Below are 27,685 nucleotides of genomic sequence, written 5' to 3'. Positions count from 1 at the left end.
CTGATGTTGTCTGAGGGCAGTATGATCAGTTTACCTTTGCCTCTAGTTACATTGCCTTAAAGAGGCTTAAACCATAATGCAAAGGAATTCTTTTTTTAAAATCCAGATCTCATGTTAACACATAAGGACAAGTCCTAGACATAGAGCTATTGGATCAGGGTCTTTATGTTCAGTCCTTCACCATGCCATATTCTAAAATGGGATTTTCAGATCTTATGGGCTCTATAAACTTCCTTGTAGACAGCTATCTTTGTATCTCTTACACCCAGCATAAAACTTCAAAAAATATTTGTTCATTTTTTGCAAAGTTATAAAGGTAAAAATAAATGCAATTATTTATTTAATGCCTGTTTTCCCCAGGGGACTGCGAGTTCCATGGGGTCAGGGATCATACCTGTCTTGTAAATACGGTATCCTCAGTGTCTGGAATATGATAGGGAATTCATAAATATTTATTGAATGAACAAATAGAATATAGATATTAGCAATGATATTAGGTACTGGATCTAATATAGGTGTATTTAAATTTGTGTTGCAGGTATTCTGGCTTACCCAAAATGCCATTCTGTTTTTTATAGGTGATTATATAAAGGAGATTAGGGGGCTTTACTCAACCATCTCATGATACTCAGGTTAATTATTCTGATTGTTAAGGGTCTGAATTTAATACAGTAAGGAAATTTTCCTGGTTTCTAGGATTCTTGTCAAACACTAGTCAAGGGAAGAATAATTCACTTCTACTGTTTTGGGGGTCACTCTTCCTACTTTGCTTTAGAGAATATGAGGTCTGTGATTCTCCCGAGTTACTTAGTCATTATGCTTTCCTCCCCTTGAGACAGGAATGGGGCAAGGGCACAACCTTTGAAAGAATGACATAGCCTGAGGACAAGACATAAACTGATTAGAACCAAATAGGTCCCAGATGGGTCGACTTCCACTAGACCTTGAGCCTCAGTATACGCTCAATGTAACACATCAACAAGCTAAATGACACAGTTACAGGCACCATGACAGTTCCAAGGCCAACCACAAAAGGTCAAAAGTGGGCGGTGGCCCAATTCCTGGAAATCCCCACCCCTTCCCCCAAATAGCTGGAATACTCCTCCCACTCATTAGCCTATGAAATTACCCACCCCTATAAAAACTGACAACCCCATATCCTGGTGCCTTTCTCACCTTCTGAGTTGGCCCACATTCTGTCTGTGGAGTGTGTTTCTCCCTGAATGAACCTTCTTTCTCTTTACTGTGGCTCATTCTTGAATTCTTTCTTGCGCGAAGCCAAGAACCCACACTTAGCGACCATCCCGGGACTCACCTGAGACCTGGGACATGGCCATCCTCTCGTGCCCCACTCTCTTTCTTGCAACACCCTTTCCTTTTTGCAAAATGAAGGAACCTAAAGTAAAGGCACAAAACCATGTCTTAGGCAAGATTATGTTGGTTTTACTTGTAAATAGTTTCTCCCTTCTTAAGAACCAAATGCTTCTTAAATAGGTTATAGTCAAAATTTATAATCTTCCTGGTCAACATCCCCTACCATCTGAACTTTGAAAATCTAGTTAAATTCGTCTCCTTCCAGTTTCTCTTCATGCTGTTGGCAGACCCATCTCCTTTGTGCGACATGGTCGTGTCATGCTTTTGCTTCCTTCATATCTTCAAAGCTCTTTTTCACTTACATTAATACAATGATGTCAGGTCTAGAAACTCCACCTCATGTCTGAGACTTTCCATGAGACTTTCTTTGAAACTCTCTCAAATTAAGCACCGGTATGTATATATTTGTAATACAAAATGTCACCCACTCAACCCTGGGATAAAGGGATTAACAGTCAGTAGGGTCCTCAGCTCAGTTCAATGGCAAAAAGTGTCATGGGGGGTTCCCTGGTGGTCCAGTGGTTAGGACTCTGTGCTTCCATTGCAGCTGGCACGAATTTGATCCCTGGTCAGGGAACTAAGATCCCACAAGCCATGTGGCGTGGCCAAAAACAAACAAACAAACAAAACCAACCAAATAAAAAAAGTGTCATGGGTCTTTATTTATGTGGGATCCATGCTCAGTTTGGACTCCAAGCAGGAAAATCTTTCTTATCACAGCTCAATGGCCTGAGGAACACATGATCAATTCCTACAGGGAGAGTGCAAACCCAGAACATTCAGGCTAGAGAGACAAAACTGCAGAATCGTCTAGTCATTTTCAGCTTCAACATGTAAAGATTCTTACATACCAGTACAATGAGAATGATAACAGTTTATTCCTTGGGATTTTCTTTTCAATATATAGAGTAAACAAAATAAGATGTGTGGAAATATTTTGTAAAATGCAAAAGGGAAAGGGACTTACATTCATCAAACACTCATCAAGTGCCAGGCTGTGCATGTAACAGATGTAGCATAGTCATGTATTTCTTGGTTCTCTGCTCATTACACTCTGGGGGAGCATTCAACCATCACATTAATTTCCAAGACTAATCATCCTCTACCTTCCCTTATGTAGAGAAATACCTCCATACTTGAATGCTCAGACTTGCTGTTAAGGTCATTCTCTGCTATTTGTCTAAATTTAAAGTGGTTTCACATAATTCGAAAAAATACATGCACCCCCGTGTTCAGTGCAGCACTATTTACAATAGCCAGAACATGGAAGCAACCTAAATGTCCATCAACAGAGGAATGGATAAAGATGTGGTACATATATACATGGAATATTACTCAGCCATAAAAAAGGACAAAATAATGCCATTTGCAGCAACATGGATGGAACTAGAGATTGTCATACTGAGTGAAATAAGTCAGACAGAGAAAGACAAATATCATATGATATCGCTTATATGTGGAATCTAAAAAAATGGTACAAATGAAACAATCCCCCCCAAAAACAAATGTTTTGTTATTTACAAAACAGAAATAGAGTCACAGATGTAAAAAACAAACTTATGGTTATCAGGGGGAAAGAGAGGGGCGATAATCTGAGAGATTGGGATTGACATATACACACTACTATATACAAAACAGATAACTAATAAGGACCTACTGTATAGCACAGGGAACTCTACTCAATACCCTGTAATACCTATATGGGAAAAGAATCTAAAAAAGAGTGGATATATGTTTATGTATAACTGATTCATTTTGCTGTACAGCAGAAACTAACACAACATAGTAAATCAACTATACTCCAATAAAAATTAAAGAAAAATAATAAAGTGGTTTCAGAGGAACTTACCTGGCTCTTTATTATTTTTTAATGACAGTATTTACTATAGCTACATTTAAAAGTATTATATCTGCTCTTATTAAGTTGTGGTATTTCAGTTAAATTAATTTTGTTACTTAATAGTGCTCTCAGTCTTAAGTAAGGGACAGGAATTATCATTCTAATGGGGAAAGTAGTTGCCCATTATAGTAGTTGAAAGAGAGTGCCTCAGTGGAGAAAAGACAGTCTGTTTGATAAATGGTGTTGGTAAAATTGGATATTCACATGTAAAATAATGAAAATAGACTCCTATCTTACACCACTTACAAAAATTAACTGAATATGAATTGAAGACTTAAACATGGGACCTGAACCATGAAACTCCTAGAAGAAAACATAGGAAAAAAGTTCCTTGACATGGGTCTTGGCAATGATTTTTTGGATATGTCACCAAAAGCAAAAATAAACAAGTTGGATGACATAAAACTAAAAAGCTTCTTCATAGTAAAAGAAAAAATCAGCAAAGTAAAAAGGCAACCATGGAATGGGAAAAAAATATTTGCAAACCAGATATCTGATAAGGGGTTATTATCCAAAATATATGAAGAACTCATACAACTCAATAGCCAAAAATCCCCCCCAAAACAAAAATCCATAATGAAAAAACCAAATAATTCAATTAAAAGATGGGCAAAAGACCTGAATAGACATTTTTCCAAAAAAAGATATACAAAAGGCCAATAGGTACATGAAAAGATGTTCAACATCACTAGTCATTAGGGAAATGCAAATTAAAACCACAATGTGATATCACCTTATGCCTATTAAAGTAGCCATCATCCAAAAGATAAGAGGTAAAAATGCTGGTGAGGATGTGGAGAAAAGGGAACCCTTGTGCACTGTTGGTGAGATAGTAAACAGGTACAGACACAAGGAAAACAGTATGGAGGCTCCTCAAAAAATTAAAAATAGAACTACGATACGATCCAGCTATTCCATTTCTGGGAATATATCCAAAGGAAACAAAAGCACTAACTCAGGAAGATATCTGCATCCTCATGTTCATAGCAGCATTATTTACAATAGCTGAGACATGGAAAAAAACCTAAGTGTCTGTCCATAAGTGCATGGATAAAGAAGTTGCAGTATATACATACAAAAGAATATTATTCAGCCATTAAAAAATGAGGGAACCCTGCCATCTACAACAGCATGGATGGACCTTGAGGGCATTATGCTAAGTGAAATAAGTCAGACAAAGACAAATACTATATGATCTCACTTAAATGAAGAATCTTGAAAAACAAAACACTAAACTCATAGAAAAAGAGATCAGATTTGCGGTTACTGGGGGTGGGGGGGTGGTTCAGGGGAGGAGGAATTGGAGGAAGGTTGTCAAAAGGTACAAACTTCTACACCCTAAATGTCCATCGATAGATGAATGGTTAAAGAAGATGTGGTATATATACATACAATGGAATATTAGCCACAAAAAGGATGAAATAATGCCATTTTCAGCAACATGGATGCATCTAGAGATTATCATACTAAGTGAAGTAAGTCAGACAAAGACAAATATCATATGATATCACTTATATGTGGACTCTAAAAAAATGATACAAATGAACTTATTTACAAAACAGAAACAGACATAGAATAACAAACTTACAGTTACCAAAGGGGAAAGGGGGAAGAGAAGGATAAATCAGGAATTTAGGAGTAACATATACACACTACTATATACAAAGTAGATAAAAAACAAGGACCTACTGTATAGCACAGGGAACTATCCTCAATATTTTGTAATAACCTATATGGGAGAATAATCTGAAAAAGAAAAGTTTTGTATATATATAAAAACTGAATATATATATATAACTGAATAACTTTGCTGTACACCTAAAACTAACACAACATTGTAAATCAACTATACTTCAATTAAAAAAATAAATAAAAATTTTTAAAAAGGTACAAACTTCCAGTTACAAGATAAATAAGTACTAGGGCTATAATGTACAGCATGATAACTATAGTTAACACTGCTGTATGATATATAGAAAAGTTGTTGAGAGTAAATCTTAAAAGTTCTCATCACAAGGAAAATTTTTTTTTCTTTTTTTTCTTTCTTTTTTAATTTTATCTATATGAGATAATGGACGCTAACTAAACATTACCACAATATATGTAAGTCAAACCATTTTTCTGTATACCTTAACCTTATTCAGTGATGTACGTCAATTATATCTCAATAAAACTGGAAGGAAAATAAAAAGGGAGAGCCCCCTGAGCAGTAGCCTTTCCTAAGACAGATCTCCTAAGACGGCATTAATGAATCTCTGGATACAATCTTAAAGACCAATAGTCCATGCTAAAAGGCACTATTCCCTTTTCATTCTGTGAAAAGGAAAAGGGAGGAAAGGCACATAAATACTTTAGTTATATAGAGTAGATGAAACAAGGACTTTGAAACCGCACAGAACCTGGTTTCAAATGTCATTCCATCACTTCCTGTTTGAACTTGGAAAAGTTACTTAACTTCTTTGTACCTTGATTTCTCTTATGAAAATCCAGGTAATAATATCTAAGTGCTGTTGCCAGGATTAACTGACATACAATTTAGCATAATAAATAACACAAATCGTTTAATAAATATATATCACTTTATAAGAGCTATCTTTGTGATATATGGACCACAGAAAAGCTACAGATTCCTGCTAGATTGGTCTAGAGAGAAACTACAGCGAATTAAAATACTGACTGCATTTTTCATTTTCCCCTTTACGTTTATATTGCAAAGAGACAGTATAAAGCCAGTCTAGCTATAACCACAATCTTTTAAGATTTGTTAGGCTCCAGTTCTTGTAAGGGCTATAAAATTAGTTAGTTCCCCCTTGAGTATAGCCACTTATATGCCTAAAAGGTAAAGAACTGAGCTCATCGTCTTGCCTCACACAAACCGTTCCTTTTTTTGACTTCCTGATTTCTTTAAATAGCATCACCATTCTCCCAATAACTCATGCTTGAAACTCTAGTCATTTTTGACAACCACTTCTCCCTCACCACCACCTATTGAACTTACTTCCTCATTGTTCTCAAAATCTATCTCCACTCATCTCCATTTCTACGGCCACCACCCTAGTTCAGGTCTCCAACCTGTTTTTCTGGCCTCAAGTGTCTTTTCGCCACCAAATTCTTTTCATCTATAGTTGCCAAACAAATCTTAAGCAAATAATGCTTTACTGAGACTGTTTCACCCCATTACCTCTGCCTCTGCTGAAACATCTCTGGCAGTTCCCCATTGCTTACCAAATGAACTTCAGGCAGTCAGTACCTCCATGAGATGACCCTATACTAAATTTTTGGCCTTGTCTTTAATTACTCTACTATCTGCATCCTCCTTGCCTTTCCCCAAACAAGGAGGAAGACTTTTTTACCTCCATAAAGCTATTATTATTTATTATACTTTGAAAAACCTACACTTTCACTTCATCTGTTCAAATTATGTCACCCTGGGCTTCCCTGGTGGCGCAGTGGTTGAGACTCTGCCTACCAATGCAGGGGACACGGGTTCGAGCCCTGGTCTGGGAAGATCCCACATGCCGCGGAGCAACTGGGCCCGTGAGCCACAATTACTGAGCCTGCGCTTCTGGAGCCTGTGCTCCGCGACAAGAGAGGCCGCGATAATGAGAGGCCCGCGCACTGCGATGAAGAGTGGCCCCCACTTGCCACAACTAGAGAAAGCCCTCGCACAGAAACGAAGACCCAACACAGCCATAAATAAATAAATAAAACCCAAAAGTTAAAAAAAAAAAAAAAAAATTATGTCACCCTTTAAGGCCAAAAGCAAATGTCATTTCTCTAACAAATGAAATAGTAGATTTGCAGAAAATTCATTTTAAAATTAATGAACTTATTTAATTCACTGATTAAATGAATTAATCAATGAATGTATAAATGAAATAAAAGATGAATGAATAAAATTCTACCCTGAAGGGCTAGGTTGATTCCTGGAATGAGATCAAGAATTAAAATGGAATCATTAGAAGATTAGTGTAGGGTTTGCTTAGGCAGATAAAAATAGAGGCAAGAAATCTTTACTTTGGCAAGAAGAATGGAGGGTTAGAAATGGGGAATTGAGCTGGAACCAAGAACTGAATATGATGGGTCATGCTTATCAGCAAGCAGAAAAAGTTGATGAGAGAACAGTTAGGTCAGGAGGATTGGTTATAACAGCACAGACTCTACTCAGAAGGGCAAATTGTGTGAAAAATGGATTGCCACCACTTAGAGTATAGATTTGTTCTTGATCAGTGGTTCTCAAAATGTGATCTGCAGACTGCATGGAGTCCCTGGGAAGCTATCTGCAAGGTCAAAAATATTTTCACAGTAACACTAAGACATAATTTGCCTCCCTCACTGTGTTGATATTTGTACTATGATACAAAGGCAATGGTGGGTAAAATTGCTAGTTCCTTAACAGATATCAAAGCAGTGATACCAAACTGTACTAGTAGTCATTGTATTCTTCATTGCTATATACAGTCGGCCCTCTGTATTCCCGCAGATTCAACCAACCATGAACTGAAATTATTTTTTTAATTTTTTCTTTTGAAAAGTTCCAAAAAAGCAAAACTTGAATTTGCTGCTCCAGCAAATATTTACATAGCATTTATGAACTATTTACATTGCATTTACATTGTATTAGGTGTTATAAGTAATCTAGAGATGATTTAAATTATACAGGAGAATATTCCATAGATTGTATGCAAATACTGTGCCATTTAGTATGAGACATGAGCACCGTAGTGTTTTGGCAACTGCAGGGGATCCTGAAACCAATCCCCCGTGGATACCAAGGGATGACTGTACTCACAGGAAAAAAAAGAGAGAATTTAAGATTATGTTTGATAAAATAGTAATAATTATTAATTTTATCAAATCTGAACCCTTGATCATGTCTTTTAAAAGTTATGTGAGGCAAAATGCATAAAGCATTTCTGCTGCATACCAAAGAACAATGGTTGTCTCGAGGAAAAGGATTTATGTGATTGAGTTGTGAGCTGAACAAGCCACTCTTTATATGGAACACCATTTTTGCTTGAAAGACTGACAGACAGACAACCTATAGTCATTCAGACTTGGGTATTTGGCAGACATTGTCTCAAAATTTAATGAAGTAAGTCTGTAATTTCAATGAAAACAACTTACAGCTTTTCTTGTTAAGAATAAAATTTGAGCTTTCAAAAATTAGAATTTTGGAAAACTTATATCCACCCGGTGAGTTTGACAATTTCCTAATTCTTAAGGACTTTTCTGATGAGTAGTTATATTAATGAATGTTGAGTTTTTGATATTTCAAAATGATACGTGTCAGGATTTGGAAGATATGCATAACTCAGTGAACCACTATTTTCCAAATGACCAATGAATGACATTACAAAACAATGTGGGACTAAAAGATCAATTCAAAGTTCAAGACACTCCATAATACACCAATGGATTTTAATGTTATGGTATACAAATGTTCATTCATATAGTTTCAGATTCCACATTGCTACTAACCTTTAAGAAACTATCACTTTTAAGGTTTTGGTGGTGTGAAAGCAAAGAATTATACTCACAATTAACTTTAAAAAAAACTATTAAATACTTTTCCAATTACATATGTGTGCGAGGCTGGATTTTCTTCATTTATTTCAACCAAAAAAAACATATCAGAACATATGGAATACAGAAGTAGACATAAGAATTGAACAGTCTTCTATTAAGCCAGACATTAAAGAGATCTGCAAAAAATGTAAAACCAATACCACTTTTATCACTAAATTATTTTGGAAAATACAGTTAATTTTCATGAAATATATGTTATTTATCTTAAAATATAATGGGCTTATTACTGTCTTTTTTAAAGGAATCACTAAACCTTAAAAATTACTAGTTTTAATATCTAATATGGTAAATATCAACAGATATAAACAAAAGCTCTTTGGAATTCTCCATAATTTTTAAAGGTGTAAATGGGTTTTGAGACCAAATGCTTAAGAACTGCTGTCCTCAGCAGCCCCACCCCAGGACAACCTTTTTAGGTCTATTGGAAAACAGAAGTTAGGGAACGGTAGCTCCTCTATGTAAATGGCTATATTTCCTTGGTCCAGAAATTGTTCAAATCTATCTTGAGTTGAAGTAGCAGAAAATCTGAGAGTCTGATGAAGTTAAGACTACGCATCCCCTGGTTTACTGATGTCTGATCTAAACTTTAGCTTTATTTGGTTAGAATTCTGATGTCTCCATCCCAAGGTAGCCTCTAGAAGACAGTCTAGAGCATGGGCTTAATGGCACTAGAATCCCCAGTCTAGTTGCAATCAGAAAAAGTTAACAAAGGAAGGTACCCTGACCTTTTGATCGCTTTGTGGTTTTAACAAAAGGTTGTAGTGTTACTCCCTGGGCATTTTTCTCTAGAGCAGGCTTTCCAGACAGTGTTCAGAAGCCATCTCCTAACATTAATATTTTTTACCATCTGGGGAAGATGAAGATTTTCAAAATCATCACGTCCTGATCCCTTTTTAAAAAATTAATTAATTAATTTTTATTTTTAGCTGAGTTGGGTCTTTGTTGCTACGTGCGGGCTGCGGGTGGGCTTTCTCTAGTTGCGGAGAGCGGAGGCTACTGTTTGTTGCGGTGCGCGGGCTTCTCATTGCCGTGGCTTCTCTTGTTGCGGAGCACGGGCTCCAGGCGCGCGGTCTCAGTAGTTGTGGCTCGCGGGCTCTAGAACACAGGCTCAGTAGTTGTGGCGCATGGGCTTAGTTGCTCCGCGGCATGTGAGATCTTCCCAGACCAGGGCTCGAACCCGTGTCGCCTGCATTGGCAGGCAGATTCTTAACCACTGCGCCACCAGGGAAGCCCGTCCTGATCCCTTTTTATTTAACCGTATTGCCCCTAAATTCTCTCTCTCCCTCTTTGACATTTTGCATTTTGCTATATGTATCAAGAATAACAGTGGCACCTTCAACATTTTGCTTAGAAATCACTGTAACTACATAACAAAGTTCCATCACTTACAAGTTTTGGTTTCAACATAACTGCAGCAATTTCACTAAGCTTTTTTGTCACTACATCACAAGGATTCTCCTTCCTCTAGTTTCCAATAACATGTTCCTCACTTCCTTCTGAGACCTTCATAGCAGTGTCCTCAGTGTCCATATTTCTACTGATAGTCATGGTGATTCTAGTCACGGTGCTTAAATTTCTCTTTTATGCTCTTCAGCATTTTTCCAGCCTCCACCCATCACTCAGTTCCAAAACCACAGACATATTTTCAGGTACCTGTTAAAACAGCACTCCACTTCTAGGTACCAAAATATGTATTAGTTTTCTATTTCTGTGTAACGAATCCCATAAACTTATCAGCTTAAAACAACACATATTTATTATCTCTGTTTCTGTGGGTCAGGAGTTCAGGCACAGCTTAGTTGGAGTTTCCACTGTTGGGTCTCCCACTGAACGTGTTGACTGTGTCGTGTTCCCATCTGGAAGCTCAAATGAAGAAGAATCTTCTTTCAAACTCTCAGGTTGTTGGCAGAATTCATTTCCTTGCAGTTGTAGGACTGAGAGCTTCAGACGTTTTTGCTGGCTGTCAGCCAGAGGCTGTCCTCCACTTCTAGAGGCCATCTGAGCTCCTTGCCACATGGTTCTCTCCATAGGCAGTTCATAACATAGCAGCTTGCTTCTTCAAAGACAGCAGCGAAGTGGCAAAGGGCAATTCTGCTAATAAGATGGATTCTTACATAACGTAACATAATGATGGGAGTGATGTATCCCATCACATCTGCCATACAATGTAATTATGGGAGTAACACCCTATAACTTTTGCCATATTCTATTGGTTGGAAGCAATTCACAGGCTCCACCTACATTCAGGGATAGGAGCTTAAAGAAGGGCATTAAAAGGCAGGGATCACTGGTAGTTACCTTAGGGTCTATCTGCCACAATGAACAATGAGGGGTGGAAACTAGTAGATAAATGCTTCCCTCTTCTTCACTCAGGGAGACAATTCTAGATGAATTCTAGACAACTATTCAAAGATCTAGAAAAATGAACCCTAGTTGCCTACAGAAATGTCTAGACTGATCATCTAGTCTTGAATTGGCTTTCCTTCCTTCCATGTTTTAGTTTCCCAGTTTTTCACTCATTTGCTGGGATCTCTTTCCAAAATCAACTACCTGCACATAAGTCATTGTCATAGACTAATTTCTGGGAGGAAGCTAGGTTAAGGTAGAAGGAGTAAATAAACCTGTATAGATGGTACATTACAAAATAGGAGGGATGGTAAGCAGGAGATTCTCCTTCCCACAGAAGAATTATCAACCTCCTCCCACAACCCCATATAATTTCTCTGGACTACCTTTAATAAAGCAATGCTAAAACTTCACGAACGAAAGCACAAGATACAGTCTCTAAACTCTCTTCTCCACAAAGCCAGAACTTACCCTGGATGCTAGACTGGGCTAGGCTAGCAAGTGGAGCTTAATTAGTTTCTGCTGTAGAGAGAGAGTTTTATCAAGTATGGACCTGGCAAAGCTTAATGGCACAAAAAGAATGACAGAAGTATTTAAATATAGAGAAGAAAACTATTAAAGAACATTTATCACCAAAAAAGGACTAGTTTTCTTTAGTTATCTCTATTTTCATGGTGCCTGTCTTCTGAAGTGGTGACTACCATTCACTCTACTTTGGCCAAGTCATTCGTCAAATCAATGACTGTCGGTCATATGTTTGGGGAGGGTATGGATAGAATTACAAAAAGGGGACCCATGATACTCGGGGTAAGAGTTATGAGGAAGAAAAACCAATGAGGTACTTACAAAAAGGACTTGAGTCAGAATCATACGGACACCATGTCTAGCACAGTGAATTACTGTAATCTTCACATAAAACTTTGAAAATAGTTGCCTTAAGATTATACTGTCTGCATGATCAGAGTTCTCATTTCCTTTTCTTAAAATATGGATTAGGACTCTTGAAATGTCTAAAGATAGATGACTACCGTTGGTTGAGTATATTGTATGAACAGGCCCAGCACTGAGCTAATTGCTTTGCATGCAATTTCACAACATCTTTTTGAGTATAGAAGCTATTATTATTCTTTCCCCTAAGTATGGGGAAACTGTGAACCTCAGGATATTGAGTAATTTTCCCAAGGTCATAACAGCTAGTGAATGACAAAGCCAAGACCCAAAACTCATGTCCGCTTACTCTAAAGTAAGGGCTTTAACCACTGCATCACACTGCTGCCTCAGGTTTCAAGATAGGAAATCTCAATTTTTAAAAAATATTTTTAAAGAATTTAAGTTTTTCCATATCTCATTTTAGTCACTTAAACTAATGAGCTTAAAATTTCTGTTTTTCTCTGAAAAATGCAAAATAATCTATGGTGACAGAAAACACACATCAGCACTTGAGGATAGGAGAAGGCTGGGAGGGGCAGGAGGAAGGAGGAAGGAAATACAAAGTGGCACGAAAAAACTTTTGGGAGTGATAAATATGTTCGTTATCTTGATTATAATGATAGTTCCATGTCTGTATACATATGTCAAAACTTATCAAATTATACTTTAAATATGTACAGTTTACTGCATGTCAATTATACTTCAAATTGCAGATGAGGAAGTCAGTATCCAGAAGTTAAAGTGTCTTGTCCAAGATTAGCCAGAGAGATGGTAGTAGAGACAATAAAAATACAGCTTCTAAGATTCTTGAACAAGTGCTTTTTGCATCTCAATTCGATGTTATTCCCATCTGGTTTCAAAAAGGATCTGAAGAGACATAAAATATGACATGAAAGAAAGAAGAGGATCATGCTTAAGAAGAACTATGGGCTAACTTACTTATCTCAATTGAGACTGGAAATCCACTGTGAATTCATTTGATGAAAAAGTTCAATGCATCTCTTTAGAAGTTTGTCATCATATGCAACTTACTGAGAAATACATATTTTTAGGAAGTCTGAAGTTTGCGTGACCAGTAGGAAGCAACTAAATACTTCAGAAACAGCATCTTGTACAGGAGAACAAATTAAAATTGGAGACTGTTAGCATTCTCAGCTGTGTAGGAGAACTAAATTCCTTTTAAAATGATAATTAACACCTAGCCACATATTCTCACAACACTGAATTTGTGAAGATAGTTAGAACACTCCCCTAAGTAGACAGACTATAAAACCACATACTAAGGCCTATATGTGGCAGATTGTTTTGGCTGTTTTTTTCCATCTAAAAGGTTCTTTGCAAAAATCTATGTATTTTATAATAGAGTTTTTAAAAACTTCTTGTATTATAGAAAATATAGGGAATTCCCTGGCTGTCCAGTGGTTAGGACTTGGCGCTTTCACTGCTGGGGCCCAGGTTCAATCCTTGGTTGGGGAACTAAGATCCCAAAAGCGGCATGGTGTGGCCAAAAAAAGAAAAGAAAAGAAAAGAAAATATAATAAACATTGACTTATTTCTGTAAGTTATTCTAGAATTCTGCTATTTTACTTGACATTTTTTTTTGCAGTATTATCTCACTGTAGTTTTTTTTTTAATTTTTATTGGAGTATAGTTGCTTTATAATGTTGTGTTAGTTTCCACTGTACAGCAAAGTGAATCAACTATATGTGTACATATATCCCCTCTTTTTTGGATTTCCTTCCCATTTAGGTCATCACAGAGCACTGAGTAGAGTTCCCTGTGCTATACAGTAGGTTCTCATTAGTTATCTATTTTATACATAGTATCAATAGTGTATATATGTCAATCCCAATCTCCCAATTCATCCCACCCCCCCTTTCCCCCTTGGTATACATACGTTTGGTCTCTATGTTTGTGTCTCTATTTCTGCTTTGTGAATAAGATCGTCTATACCAATTTTTTCAGATTCCACATATATGTGTTAATATACGATATTTGTTTTCTCTTTCTGACTTAACTTCACTCTATATGAATCTCTATGTTGAATCACATCTCTACAAATGACCCAATTTCATTCCTTTTTATGGCTGAGTAATATTCCATTGTATATATGTACCACATCTTCTTTTTCCATTCCTCTATTGATGGACATTTAAGTTGCTTCCATGTCCTGGCTGTCGAAAAAAGTGCTGCAATGAACATTGTGGTATATGTCTCTTTTTGAATTATGGTTTTCTCAGGGCATATGCCCAGGAGTGGAATTGCTCCATATGGTATGACCATGGTCATATGGTCAAAAAATTCTATTTTTAGTTTTTTAAGGAACCTCCATACTGTTCTCCATAGTGGCTGTATCAATTTACATGCCCACCAACAATGCAAGAGGGTTCCCTTTTCTCCACACGCTCTCCAGCATTTATTGTTTGTAGATTTTGTGATGGTGGCCATTCTGACTGGTGTGAGGTGATACCTCACTGTAGTTTTGATTTGCGTTTCTCTAATAATTAGTGATGTTGAACATTTTTTCACGTGTTTGCATTGGCCATCTGTATGTCTTCTTTGGAGGAATGTCTACTTAGGTCTTCTGCCCATTTTTTTGATTGGGTTGTTTGCTTTTTTGATGTTGAGCTGCATGAGCTGCTTGTATATTTTAGAGATAAATCCTTTGTCAGTTACTTCATTTGCAAATATTGTCTCCCATTTTGAGGGATGTCTTTTCATCTTGTTTGTGGTTTCCTTTGCTGTGCAAAAGCTTTTAAGTTTAATTAGGTCCCATTTGTTTATTTTTGTTTTTATTCTCATTAATCTAGGAGGTGGGTCAAAAGAGATCTTGCTGTGATTTATGTCAAAGAGTGTTCTGCCCATGTTTTCCTCTAAGAGTTTTATAGTGTCTGGCCTTACATTTAGGTCTTTAATCCATTTTGAGTTTATTTTTGTGTATGGTGTTAGGGAGTGTTCTAATTTCATTCTTTTACATGCAGCTGTCCATTTTTCCCAGCACCACTTATTGAAGAGGCTGTCTTTGCTCCATTGTATATTCTGGCCTCCTTTGTCATAGATTAGGTGACCATAGGTACATGGGTTTGTCTCTGGGCTTTCTTGTTTTTGTGCCAGTACCATAATGTCTTGATTACTGTAGCCCTGAAGTATAGCACAGATGCAAAACTCCTCATCAAAATACTAGCAAACCGAGTCTAACAACACATTAAAAGGATTATACACCATGGTCAAGTGGGATTTATCCCAGGGATGCAAGGATTCTTCAATATACGTAAATCAATCAATGTGATACACCATATTAACAAACTGAAGAATGAAAACCATGCGATCATCTCAATAGATGCAGAAAAAGTTTCCAACAAAATTCAACACCCATTTATGATAAAAACTCTCCAGAAAGTGGGCATAGAGGGAACCCACCTCAACATAATAAAAGCCATATATGACAAACCCACAGCAAACATTATTCTCAATGGTAAAAAACTGAAAGCATTTCCTCTAAAATCAGGAACAAGACAAGGGTGCCCACTCTCACCACTATTATTCAACATAGTTTTGGAAGTCCTAGCCACGGCAATCAGAGAAGAAAAAGAAATAAAAGGAATCCAAATTGGAAAAGAAGAAGTAAAGCTGTCACTGTTTGCAGATGACATGATACTATACATAGAGAATCCTAAAGATGCCACCAGAAAACTACTAGAGAAGAATTTAGTAAAGTCGCAGGATACAAAATTAATACACAGCAGTCTCTTGCATTCCTATACACTAACAATGAAAGATCACAAAAAAAATTAAGGAAACAATCCCATTTACCATTGCAACAAAAAGAATAAAATACCTAGGAATAAACCTACCTAAGGAGGCAAAAGACCTGTATGCAGAAAACTTTAAGATACTGATGAAAGACACCAAAGACGACACAAACAGATGGTGAGATATACCATGTTCTTGGATTGGAAGAATCAATATTGTGAAAATGACTATATTACCCAAAGCAATCTACAGATTCAATGCAATCCCTATCAAATTACCAATGGCATTTTTCACAGAACTAGAACAAAAAATTTTACAATTTGTATGGAAACACAAAAGACCTCAAATAGCCAAAGCAATCTTGAGAGAAAAAAAAACAATGAAACGGAGCTGGAGGAATCAGGCTCCCTGCCTTCAGACTATACTATAGGGCTACAGTAATCAGGACAGTGCCTGACATTCTAAAATCAAAATAAATAAAGTTTGCACAGGATCTTGTTTTATATATATGTGTATATATATATATAGAGAGAGAGAGAGACAGAGAGAGAGATTTTAAGAAATTGGTTCATGCAGTTGTGAAGACTCAGAGAAGAGTTGCAGTTCAAGTCCAAAAACAGTCTGCTGGCAGAATTCCTTCTCACTTGGAGAAGGTCAGTCTTTGTTCTATTAAGGCCTTCAACTGATTGGATGAGGCCCACCCACGTTATGGAGGGCAATATGCTTTCCTCAAAGTCCACCAATTTAAATGTTAATCTCATCCAAAAACACCTTCATAGAAACATCCAGAATTAAGTTTGACAAAATATCTGGGCACGGTGGCCCAGCCAAGTTGACATATAATATTAAGGATCACAGTTGTCCTATTTGTTTATATCTATAGGAATAGATCTATACAGTCAAATCCAAACCTTCTCCAGATGGAACAGCAATGCCTGACACAAAGAGAGCATTCAGTAAATGTATGCTGATTTGAATTTAACTGAATTTCAGTGAATCGAATTAAATATCCCTAGTGATGGCTAGGTTCTGCCAGGCTGCCAGTGTGATGTTAGGGGATCATATAGGATAGAGGTTAGGCACAAGCTCTGGAGTCAGATTGTCCAGGTTCACATAATGGTGCCTCTGCTTACTTTCTGTGTAACCTTGGATGAGTTAGTTAACTTTGCTAAGTCTCCATTTCCTCATCTATACAAAGGGAATGGGAATAATAGCTATTAATGGTATACATTGCTAGTGTTAATCAACATTCAGTTCTCTTTCCCTTCTGGGTACTCAGTGGATTGACTATTTCTCAGCAACCCTGCAACTGCATGGGGCCATGTAACTCAGTCTGGCCAATGAAATATTGTGGAATTGAAATGTATCAATTTCAGAATGAGGGCATGAAAGGCCCATATGAAATTCCCCAGTCTTTCTTCCCTGACTGGGGCAACCACAGAAGAAGACTCATGTTAAGATGGTGACACCACAAGGTTGAAAGAGCCTGGGTTATTGTGTCACCATGTGGAGGACAGTTGTCTGCAGCCAGAGCCAACTTTTTGGAACAAGAAATAAATCTGCATTCAGTTAAACCATTGACTTTTTTTTTCAACTGCATTGTAACCTAGACTATTCTATTCTGTCTCACAGATGTGTTTTGATGATTCAATCAGATATTGTATGGGAATTGCTTGATTGATAAGTAATTAGCACTCAAATGTTATCATTATTATATTGAATGAATCATATTGGCTTTGAATATAAAACACTGCTCTTCTGTTGATCATTGTAACAATTCAAAACTCGAACAAATTCGAGTACCTGGGAACTTTTATTTAAAGTATTCCAACTCTTTAAACTTTTACTTAGAACACTGCCTAATACACAATAGGCATTCATGAATAAAGAACAAGTTCCTATTTCAGTGAACCTCTAATAAATGTTATCATTCTTTTCTGGGATCTTTTATTCCCTTATTGTCAGGCTGCTAAAATTTCATTTTACATTTCTTTTATGAAACCATAGTTCTTATTAAACAACCATTTTTGGATAGAGTTGTCCTATCAATAATGGGAATTAGGCAGTGATAGCTGCTTACATGTCTTAACTCTCTTCTGAATTCAGAACCAATTCACAGGGATCCAGACAGAGAAAACAAAACAAAGCAAAACAAAACACCTTACTGATAAAGCTGCTTGGACAATATGACTTCAACATACAGCCACAACAAGGATTTTCAATACGCCTTCCCAAGTCCAAATGGGAGATGACATACCAAAGGAAAATTTAGGTTTGCAGGACAGATAAACTAAGGTAGAGTCACTGTTTTACACTCAGTGAGGTCAACAGTAGGAAGAAGGAGAATTAGGCCTCAGATCTGCTCTAGAAGGTAAGCCTGGACCCTGATTCATGTGAGTTTAGTTTATTACACAGAATGAGGAACAGATCAGAACATAATCTGTTGTGGGTAGGTAGATTTGAAAAATATGGCAAGAAAGGGAGTGGATCTTATTTTCATCTCCCCAAATCACCAATTAAATAAAACACTCTTTCTACTTATAGAAGGTGGCAGAAATAAAAATGGAAGTTACTCTTCACTAAAGTTCTAAAAGAAGCATGTTATTATTTTAAGAGCCAGGTAAGGGAGCACCTAAACATATAAAACAAATATTGACAAATCTAAAGGGAGAAATAGAAAGCAATACAATAATAGTAGTGGACTTTAATAGCCTACTTTCATCAATGAATAGATGATCCAGACAGAAAATCAATAAGGAGACACTGGCCTTAAATGACATGTTATATTAGATTGAGCTAATAGACATATATAGAACATTCCATCCAAAAGCAACAGAATGCCATTCTCCTCAAGCACACCTGGAACATTCTCCAGGACAGATCACATGCCAGACCACAAATAATAAATTTAAGAAGACTGAAATCATATCAAACATCTTTTCTAATCACAATGGTATGAAACTAGAAATCAATTACAGGTAGAAAACTGGAAAATTCACAAATATAAGGGGATTAAACAACATGCTACTGAACAACCAATGGGTCAAAGAAGAAATCAAAAGAGAAATTAAAATATATCTTGAGAAAAATGGAAGTAGAAATAGAACATACTGAAACTTATGGAATGCAGGAAAAGCAGTTCTAAGAGGGAAGTTCATAGCAACAAATGTCTACATTAAGAAACAAGAAAGATCTAAAATATATATATGTATATTTTTTGGTTGCACTGCATGTGGAATCTTAGTTCCCTGACCAGGGATCGAACCTGCACCCTTGCATTGGAAGCATGGAGTCTTAACCACTAGACTGCCAGGGAAGTCCTGAAAGATCTCAAATAAATAACCTAACTTTACACCTCAAGGAACTGGAAAAAGAAAAACAAACTAAGCCCAAAATTAGTAGAAGGAAGGAAATAACAAAGATCAGAGTCGAAATAAATGATATAGAGACTAAAAAGACAATAGAAAAGATCAATGAAACTAAGAGGTGTTTTTTTTAATAGAGATATAATTTACATATAACATTATATTAGTTTCAGGTGTACAACATAATGATTCGACATTTGGATATATTGCAAAATAACCACAATAACATCCATCACCACACACAGTTTCAATTTTTTTTCTTGTGATGAGAACTTTTAAGATCTACTCTCTTAGCAACTTCCAAATATACAATACAGTATGGTTAACTATAGTCACCATGCTGTACATTACATCCCCAGGACTTATTTTATAACTAGAAGTTTGTACCTTTTGACCAACACCACACATTTTGCCCATCCCCATCCCCTGCGTCTGGCAACTACCAATGTGCTCTATTTATGAGTTTGGGGGTTTTTTGTTTGTTGTTTTTGGTTTTGTTTTTAATTTAATTTAATTTTATTTTATTTTTTAAATTTTTATTTATTTTTGGCTTCATTGGGTCTTCATTGCTGTGCATGGGCTTTCCCTAGTTGCAGTGAGAGGGGGCTTCTCTTGTTGCAGGGAATGGACTCTAGGTGTGTGGGCTTCGGTAATTGTGGCATGCAAGCTTCAGTAGTTGTGGCGCATGGGCTTAGTTGCTCCGCAGCATGTGGGATCTTCCCAGACCAGGGCTCAAACCTGTGTCCCCTGCATTGGCAGGTGGATCCTTAACCACTACGCCACCAGGGAAGTCCCTGTTTTTGTTTTTTAGATTCTACATGTAAGTGAGATCATATGGTATTTATCTTTCTCCACCTGACTTATTTCACTTAGCATAATGTCCTCAAGATCCATCCATGTTGTTGCAAATGTCAGAATTTCCTTCTTTTTCATGGCTGAATAATACATATATATTACATTTTCTTGATCTAGTCATCCATCAGTGGGCACTTAGGTTGCTTCCATGTCTTGGCTATGGTAAATAATGCTGCAATGAACATTGAAATTCTTATTGAAATTATTGGCTCATGTAAGGGTTTTTAATGGGTGTTAAAGGATGAGCTCCATGTTTGAAGGGGAAGTGGACATCTCTATACTATCAAAGTAATGTCATACAAATTACTTCCTAGTCAAAAGTTTATAAAGTAGGGATAAGACTGCCATATCATTAATTCAGTTATCAGTCTAAGCATCAATAATTGTCGTCAAATAGCATGAAAGATGCTGTATAAAAATATACTACATCACCTACAAGTATTCTAGCCCAAAATGTTTATCTCGAATTGATCAAGTCTTCACATTTAATATCTTTTAAAGAAAGAGTTCAAAAAGCCATTTTTACAACTATCAAAAATCATGTTCTCATTTGCTAAGTGACTGGGAAGGCAGAAAAATAAGGAAATGTATGCATTGTGCTTAGAGATAAATTTTGTTTTACTATGATTCACTGTACTTAAGAAATAAGCTTGGCAAGAGGTGACTGGCTTAGAGTGTTGACTCCATGTATGGTAAGAAGAGGTCTGGTTGGAAGTCTTACTTGAATGGAAAACACAACTCTGAAATTGAGTCAACCTCCTGGTTGCTAACGAAGTGGCTTTCATTCTTACATTATATGTGAGATCCTGATATTTGAATTGGGGATTGTCCAGATTCTTAAATAAACCTGCTCGCATGGCCTGAGGTTATGCTCGTCTATGTATTTTTTGTAATTCTCAGAATTAGGCCAGTTGATGGAAAAGGTTTGGTATCAACAGAAAGTCGGTAGCGTGTGTAGTCTGTGTATTATTTTCTTCCAACTGAGTAGAGTGAAAATACAGTTAGAAATATTGTGTAGAATGCAGTATTTCCAAAAGGTAGTAATCATAACAGTTTATATTTCTTGAGTTCTATAATTCCTATAACAATATGGTAAAATAGATTTTTTTTTTTAAACTCCACATTAGAGATGAGGAAAAGAGCCTTGGTGAGGTCACACAGCTAATAAATGATATGGTTGGGATTAAAACCGAGATCTGTCTGACTTTATATAGAGTTGGAGCTCAACCCCTCTACACTACACTACTTCAGTGAGTCAAATTTATATTAATAAACTTTGTAATATTGATTGAAGTGATTTTTGAGACTTTTCTGGACCTAATAGTAATACTAACTCATAACAGTTTCTAAATTAAAACTACTAACCTAATGGGAACATTTATGCGTGAAATGAAAGTATCAATACTTAGTTCTTGTCAAATATTAGCACTAAAGAAATAAAACATTAACAGAATACTTTTGATTTTTTTTTCAGATGTCAGTGTTATTCAAGGCAAAGCCTAAACTTTTACTTGACATTTTTTGCTACTTTTTATGAATTTGACAGTTGTGCATTTGGAATCCGTTCAAATTCTATTTGTAGTTAAATCATGTGAATGCCAAGATCAGTACATCTGCTTCTTAGCATCTCTAGAGTAATCTGTATTTGAAAAATGCCTTATATAAATTTAAACATGTTAACATGCTCAATCAGATTTATTTACCACAGGTTATATGATGTTAGGCTTTTCACAGTAGTTTAAAAAAGGTTTGGAGCAAATAATAGGTAGAATGAGTTGCTTTTGATTTGAATACTTTTACTCAAAATAATCATAGACATGATAAGGAGGAAATGATTACTATATTTGGTTAAGGGTAGAAAATAAGTAATAATTGTAGAGTACATTTCCATTAGCCTGACCTATAGGTAGAGAAAAGAAAGTAACATGTTTTGAAGGTCTTTTTTTTTTTTTTTAATCAGGGGCACAGTTATAGTTGAGAGTTATAGTTGAGAGTATGTGTCCTTAAGAAATGAGACATTTAAAAAAACATAATCACATATCATTATTATAAACAATCAATAATTCCTTAATATCATGTAACATGCAGTAGTAAAATTTCCGGTATCTCACTAATTTTTTTTATAAAAGTGGTTTGTTTGAATCAGAATCTAAAAAAGGACCATACATTGCATTTGGTTGATATGTCTGATGAGTCTATTTTAATCCATAACAGTGCCCGCCTTTTATTTCTTGCCTTTATTTGTGAATAAAGGTCATTATCTTCTAGAATTTTCCCTGTTCTTAGTTTAGATTCTTGTATTTATATAGTGTACTACTTTTGTAATAAGTTAAGGAAGGTGGGGAGAGTTAGAATGCAAATGATGTCAGGTCCAAGACTATTGGCTGACAGCAATAGGAAGTTAGGGGGAAGTAATCAACAATGGGGGACCACCAGGGGTGAAGTCTTTGGCCATCTCTGGAAAGGAGCTGACATTCAAAGACAAAGTCTTAAATGGAGCTGTGCCAACTCCAGTCCATTTTCAGGAGGGGGTTACAGAGATTAGTGGTTAAAGGAAAGGACTGGGGGAATGGGAGTGGGAGCCTGGTCTTAGCTGTACATGTAAGAATACTAGGCAAAAGTAAAGCTCGCACAGGAATTGACTGAAAACAACTAGGGAAGAATATCAACAAGGCCCAGAACAGAGGGGTAAACCTGACCAGAACGCACTAGGTGGATGTTATTGGAACGCAGAGTAGGTGCCTTTTTTCTCCCCCTTGTCACCTCTGGGTACCAAGGTTCTAGGAGGGTAGGAGAGACACCCAATACCTAGGGTATCTGGTAGCAGGCATCTAGATAAGTAGGACCTGTCCTTGTTGGGAGGGGTAGGTAGATGGCTGCTACCTGATAATGCTGGAGTATGGCACCTTCACTGCCAGCAGAGACCAGCAGAAAGGACAGTTTTGAAACACTGTTCGTTAATAGGGCGGGGCCTCTTGCTAGCTTCGCATTCATTTCAGGAAAGAGGTGGAGTAACCTACAGATTCTTAATAATTTTTTTTTCTTTGTAAATAGGATAGGCCTCGGTCCCAGTAAAACTGATAACTTATTAAATTGAAGAATTAAGGTACAATTTGGTTTAAACAAATTGAATTACTTGTGACCTCTCAGAAAGTTTATAGATATATAAATACAGGTTGAACAAAGTTAACTGGAATAATCTATACTAGTAATATATAATCTTTTATATGTTAAAAGATACAAAGAAATAAAAGTCATTTGAACATTCTGTAGTGAAATAATAGTTTTATCAAGAAAGCATTATAGAAGTAAGTATATTTTGAATATTATCATGAGGTTGAGGGAAAGATAGTAAAGTTTTGGTTAAAAAAAGTTATAATTTCTTTGCATTATAGTTACCACAATTTTAGAAATTTAAGGGATTATGTGTTCTATGTTTCCCAGGTTTACATAATTGTAATAACAGCCTTTTATACACTCTCCTAAAATTGAAATGAAAAACATATTTACAACCTGGAAAGCATAGTCTAGGTAGCCATCAGAAAGAAATGGCTTCTTTTAAAAATTTATTTGGAATTTAGGGTGCCCTCTGAGCTGAATTAAAACTCAGGAGTCAATCCTTACACCTGAGCATAAATTTATAACTATTTCCGGAGATGATGTTAAAAGTCAGCATGCACCTAACTTTGAATAGGCAATGTGGGTGGAAAGAGTAGGCAGAGCTTTTCACTAAGACTTAATTGTCCTTAACCTGTGAATATATAATTACATAATTCATTATGATGAACTTTCATTTTTAGACTTCTGTGGTGGGAATCATTAATTCTTCATAGTTATGTGAAAAAAGTATATAACTCTTTTATTATTCTAAATCATGATCTTCTAAATATACGTTAATTTCTTAGTCTGATTATTAATGAAATATCTTCATTGGTACATTATGCAAATTTGAACTAAGAATGTCATTATGAAGAAAAACACTTAAAATGCTGCACCAGTACAGTTATTTAAAAAGAGAATACCAACAAAATATTAATACAGTTTTGCCTATATGGATGAGAACAGAGGAAAATAATGGAAATGTTTAGTGTTTTTGCTTTTAAGGGCATATATTAGATGGAGATAATAATACAAATGGGTGACATACTTGGTCTGATGAGGTCTGTTTAATAGTAGGTGTAAAGTGAGAATTTGGTTGGACTTATTCTGCTGTTAGGCATCTGAATGATTATTTTTTTCTTTTAAAAATATTGAAATAGGACTTCCCCGGTGATGCAGTGGTTAAGAATCTGCCTGCCAATGCAGGGGACATGGGTTCGAGCCCTGGTCCGGGAAGATCCCACATGCCGTGGAGCAACTAAGCCCGTGCACCACAACTACTGAGCCTGTGCTTTAGAACCTGCGAGCCACAACTACTGAGCCCATGTGCGACAACTACTGAAGCCCGCGCGCCTAGAGCCTGTGCTCCGCAACAAGAGAAGCCACTGCAATGAGAAGCCCGTGCACTGCAACAAAGACCCAATGCAGCCAAAAATAAATAAATAAATAAATTTATTTAAAAAAAATATTGGAATAATTTTAACAATTCTTATTGTTTTGCATAGTCAATAGTTTTTAGATTTATGTAAATATTTGCCACTTTCGATGCTTTTCCTTTAGTCTCAGCACTCAGACCTCCCATTTAGGATCATTTTATTTTTGTCTGAAGAAAGAAATTTCTTTAGACTTTGTTAGTGAGAATCTATTAGCAGGGAACTCTGCTCTTGCTTGCTTGAAAATGCCTTTATTTTTGCCTCATTCTTGAAAGATCTTTTCACTGGGTATTGAATTCTAGGCTGACAGTCATTTTCTTTTAGCCCATTAAATATATTATTCCATTGTCTTTTGGTTTCTATTGTTACTGATGAAAAGTCAGTTATCACTTTTGAGGATAATCTGTGGTTTTTTTCCTCTGCTACTTCTAAGGTTTTCTCTTTTGTTTTTGTTTTTCTAGACTTTCACTATAATGTATCTAAGTGTGGATTTATTATTCTTTAACTTGCTTGGGATTTGAGAGACTTCCTAAGTCTGTGGATTGGAGTCTTTCATAAGTTCTGTAAAGTATTCATCCACTATCTTGTCAAATATTGCCTCTGGCCCATTTTCTCTTTCCTATTCTTCTGAAGCTATAATTAGAATTATTTTAGATCTTCTCACAATGTCTTCCATGTCACTTAAAGTCTCTTTTATATTTTTCATTTATTTTTCTTTTTCTGTTGCATTTGGGATAATTTTTTCATCTCTATCTCCCAGTTCACTAGATTGTACTTCTGCTGTGTCAGATAGACTAGCTGTGTCAAATAGACTATTAAACTTGACCACTGAATTTTAAATATTAATAGTTTATTTTTTTAATTCATTAAGTTCAATTTTTTCAAATATCTTCAGTCATTCTTGTTTTCTGTACGTATTTTCAAGCTTGTTTTTTATTCCTTTATTCATATTTTATATATTTTATAGTCTGTGGCTGGTAATTTCAGTATCTGAAGCCCTTTTTAATATGTTTGTGCTGTCTTATATTTCTACTGTTTCTCACTAATGGTGTTTTTCTTCTGTGCTTGTTATTCTTTAAAATGTGAGCTGCTAATTTTCCTCAGAATTTTATTTATAATCATTCTTTAAGGCTTAAGATGAAGGTGGATTCTTTCAGATAGGATTGGCATTTGCTTCTGCCAGGTGTCTGAGAGCACAATAATTCAGAATTATTCTTAATTAACTTATCAGCTTAAGGCGGTTTGGGATCACCCAGATAGTATGAATTCAAGTTATGTTTTTGTGTGAGAGCTGGATTGGGTCCAAATTCTGAGATAAGATTTTGCTTTTCCCTTGATCATAGGTGCTAACATTTAAGACAGTAAATTTTCTTTGTAGACTTGGGGATGGGTGTGTATGCTAGCAAGGGGCAAGTTTATTTCTAACGCCTTTATTCTGAATGAATAATCCTTGGAACCAAAGCTTTCTCCCCCCACGCCCCACTCTTGTGTAGGCAGGTCATGGGTTTTGTCTCTTATAAGACCACGAAAATGTCATGTTAACTGGGTTTGGCAAATGCCCACGGGGTAAAGGCTGGCTTTAGGATCTGCTCAGCTCTCTAGGTTTCTGACTTCATTTAATTTTCTTGACCTAATAATTTCTTACTTTATTGCCAGTTAATCAATATATTTAATAAGGTTAAAAAATATTTTTCCAGGTATTTATTTGTTTTCAGTGTGATCACTGACTGAGGTACCTAGTCCATGATATTGTCAGAAACAAAGCCTATATTCTTCTTTAAAGTTTATTATCCAAATTTTCCTGGAGGGATATTTGGTTAAGATAAATAATAGTAAACAAAAATGCTTAAAATCAATATGCAAATATTTTGCAAGCAAATCTGTAGATTTTATAAATAGAGTTTCTTTTTAATATAAATTTTAGTTGAATGTTTATCAAATATCTGGTTGACTGTTTTGTAGATGTGTATTATTTTGTTTTATTAAATAGAAGTTTGAATACTGTTCTATAGTGCATTTAGTCTTTGAACCACTAATCTGCTGGCTCATATTCACTTTAGGTGATCTGCCAGGTTATACTATATAACAATTTCAAAAATCTCTGTGATTTAAAACAACAAATATTTATGTTTTACTCTTGTTTCGTGTTAGTAGCTGCAGGTCAGTTGCTGCAGTACTGCTCCAGGGTAAAGGTCTGCTCCACATATCTTCTTATTCTGAGACCCTATTTGGAACATGCTTTTCTCATGGCAGGCAGCACAAGACTAACAGATTGCCCTGAATGTTGCACTAAAACGTAAAGATGTTAGCATGTGTCACATCTGCTCACAAACAATTGGCTAGAGCAAGTCGTATGACCAAGAATAATAAAACAATCTACCATAGTCTTCAAAATTATGTTAAATACCTTATTTATGTCTGAGGTTGCTCTCAATCTCACTCTTCTTAGAACAAATGAGGATTTTAACCTAAAATCCTCATCAGCAATCTTTGGCAATGTAAGTGTTTAAACAGAAGGCTAAAGGAATAAAACCAAAAACCAAAAAACAAAAAACCCTTAAGCCAAACTTCTTACATTCTAGGTCAGAGTTTTCTGTGGGAAAGATTATCACGCCTGTCAGTGCTTAAACTGATTTGGAAAAAAGAACTTTTCATTCTTAGAAATGCATAATTAATTAAACATCAGGCAAAGAGATGAATTTTCACTGGAGTTTAAATTGGATAGTTATAATAAAAAGTTTTAGTTTAAAATGCTATTCTTAAAATCATTTAAGAGTAGCAAACTTGCAGGGCCTCTCTTCACATAACAAATGGAAGTTATTGAATATTTTTCATTTACAGTGCAAGATCACATATTACAATTTCTGCTTATGTTGTGATTACACTGAAAATGCTAGACTGAATGATTATTTCCTGGAATCATAGAATACCAGATTTGAAAGGATCTGAAAAGCATATATTTTTCAACTGTAGTGTATTGATATGCCATTTTGCTGCAATCAATTGTGAGGTATGTTAAAATCATTAGTTATTCATGACAA

At 35.9% G+C, this 27,685-nt stretch overlaps 1 protein-coding gene across 5 annotated transcripts in view; it reads right to left on the bottom strand.

The window, feature by feature from the left end:
• The window catches only part of LOC309609788 (uncharacterized protein), a 67,671-nt gene that overhangs the window by 37,185 nt on the left and 2,801 nt on the right, over nucleotides 1-27,685 (bottom strand). For 3 of the 5 annotated variants that reach the window (XR_014233574.1, XM_082351761.1, XM_082351760.1), the window contains exon 2: nucleotides 1,316-1,396. The exons of 1 other annotated variant lie outside the window; for it this stretch is intronic. Coding sequence is in view for 2 of the 4 variants with exons in the window: in XM_082351761.1 (XP_082207887.1) it covers nucleotides 1,316-1,396 (81 nt within the window). In the remaining 2 variants the exon portion in view is untranslated. Of the gene's footprint in view, nucleotides 1-1,176; nucleotides 1,397-27,685 lie in introns of all 5 variants that reach the window. One more of the 5 variants, XR_014233573.1, reaches the window with a different exon arrangement.

The sequence above is a fragment of the Balaenoptera borealis genome (assembly GCF_965194805.1).
Source record: "Balaenoptera borealis genome assembly, chromosome: 13".
In the NCBI taxonomy this organism is placed as follows: domain Eukaryota; kingdom Metazoa; phylum Chordata; class Mammalia; order Artiodactyla; family Balaenopteridae; genus Balaenoptera; species Balaenoptera borealis.
This window is presented reverse-complemented; position numbering and strand designations above follow the sequence as displayed.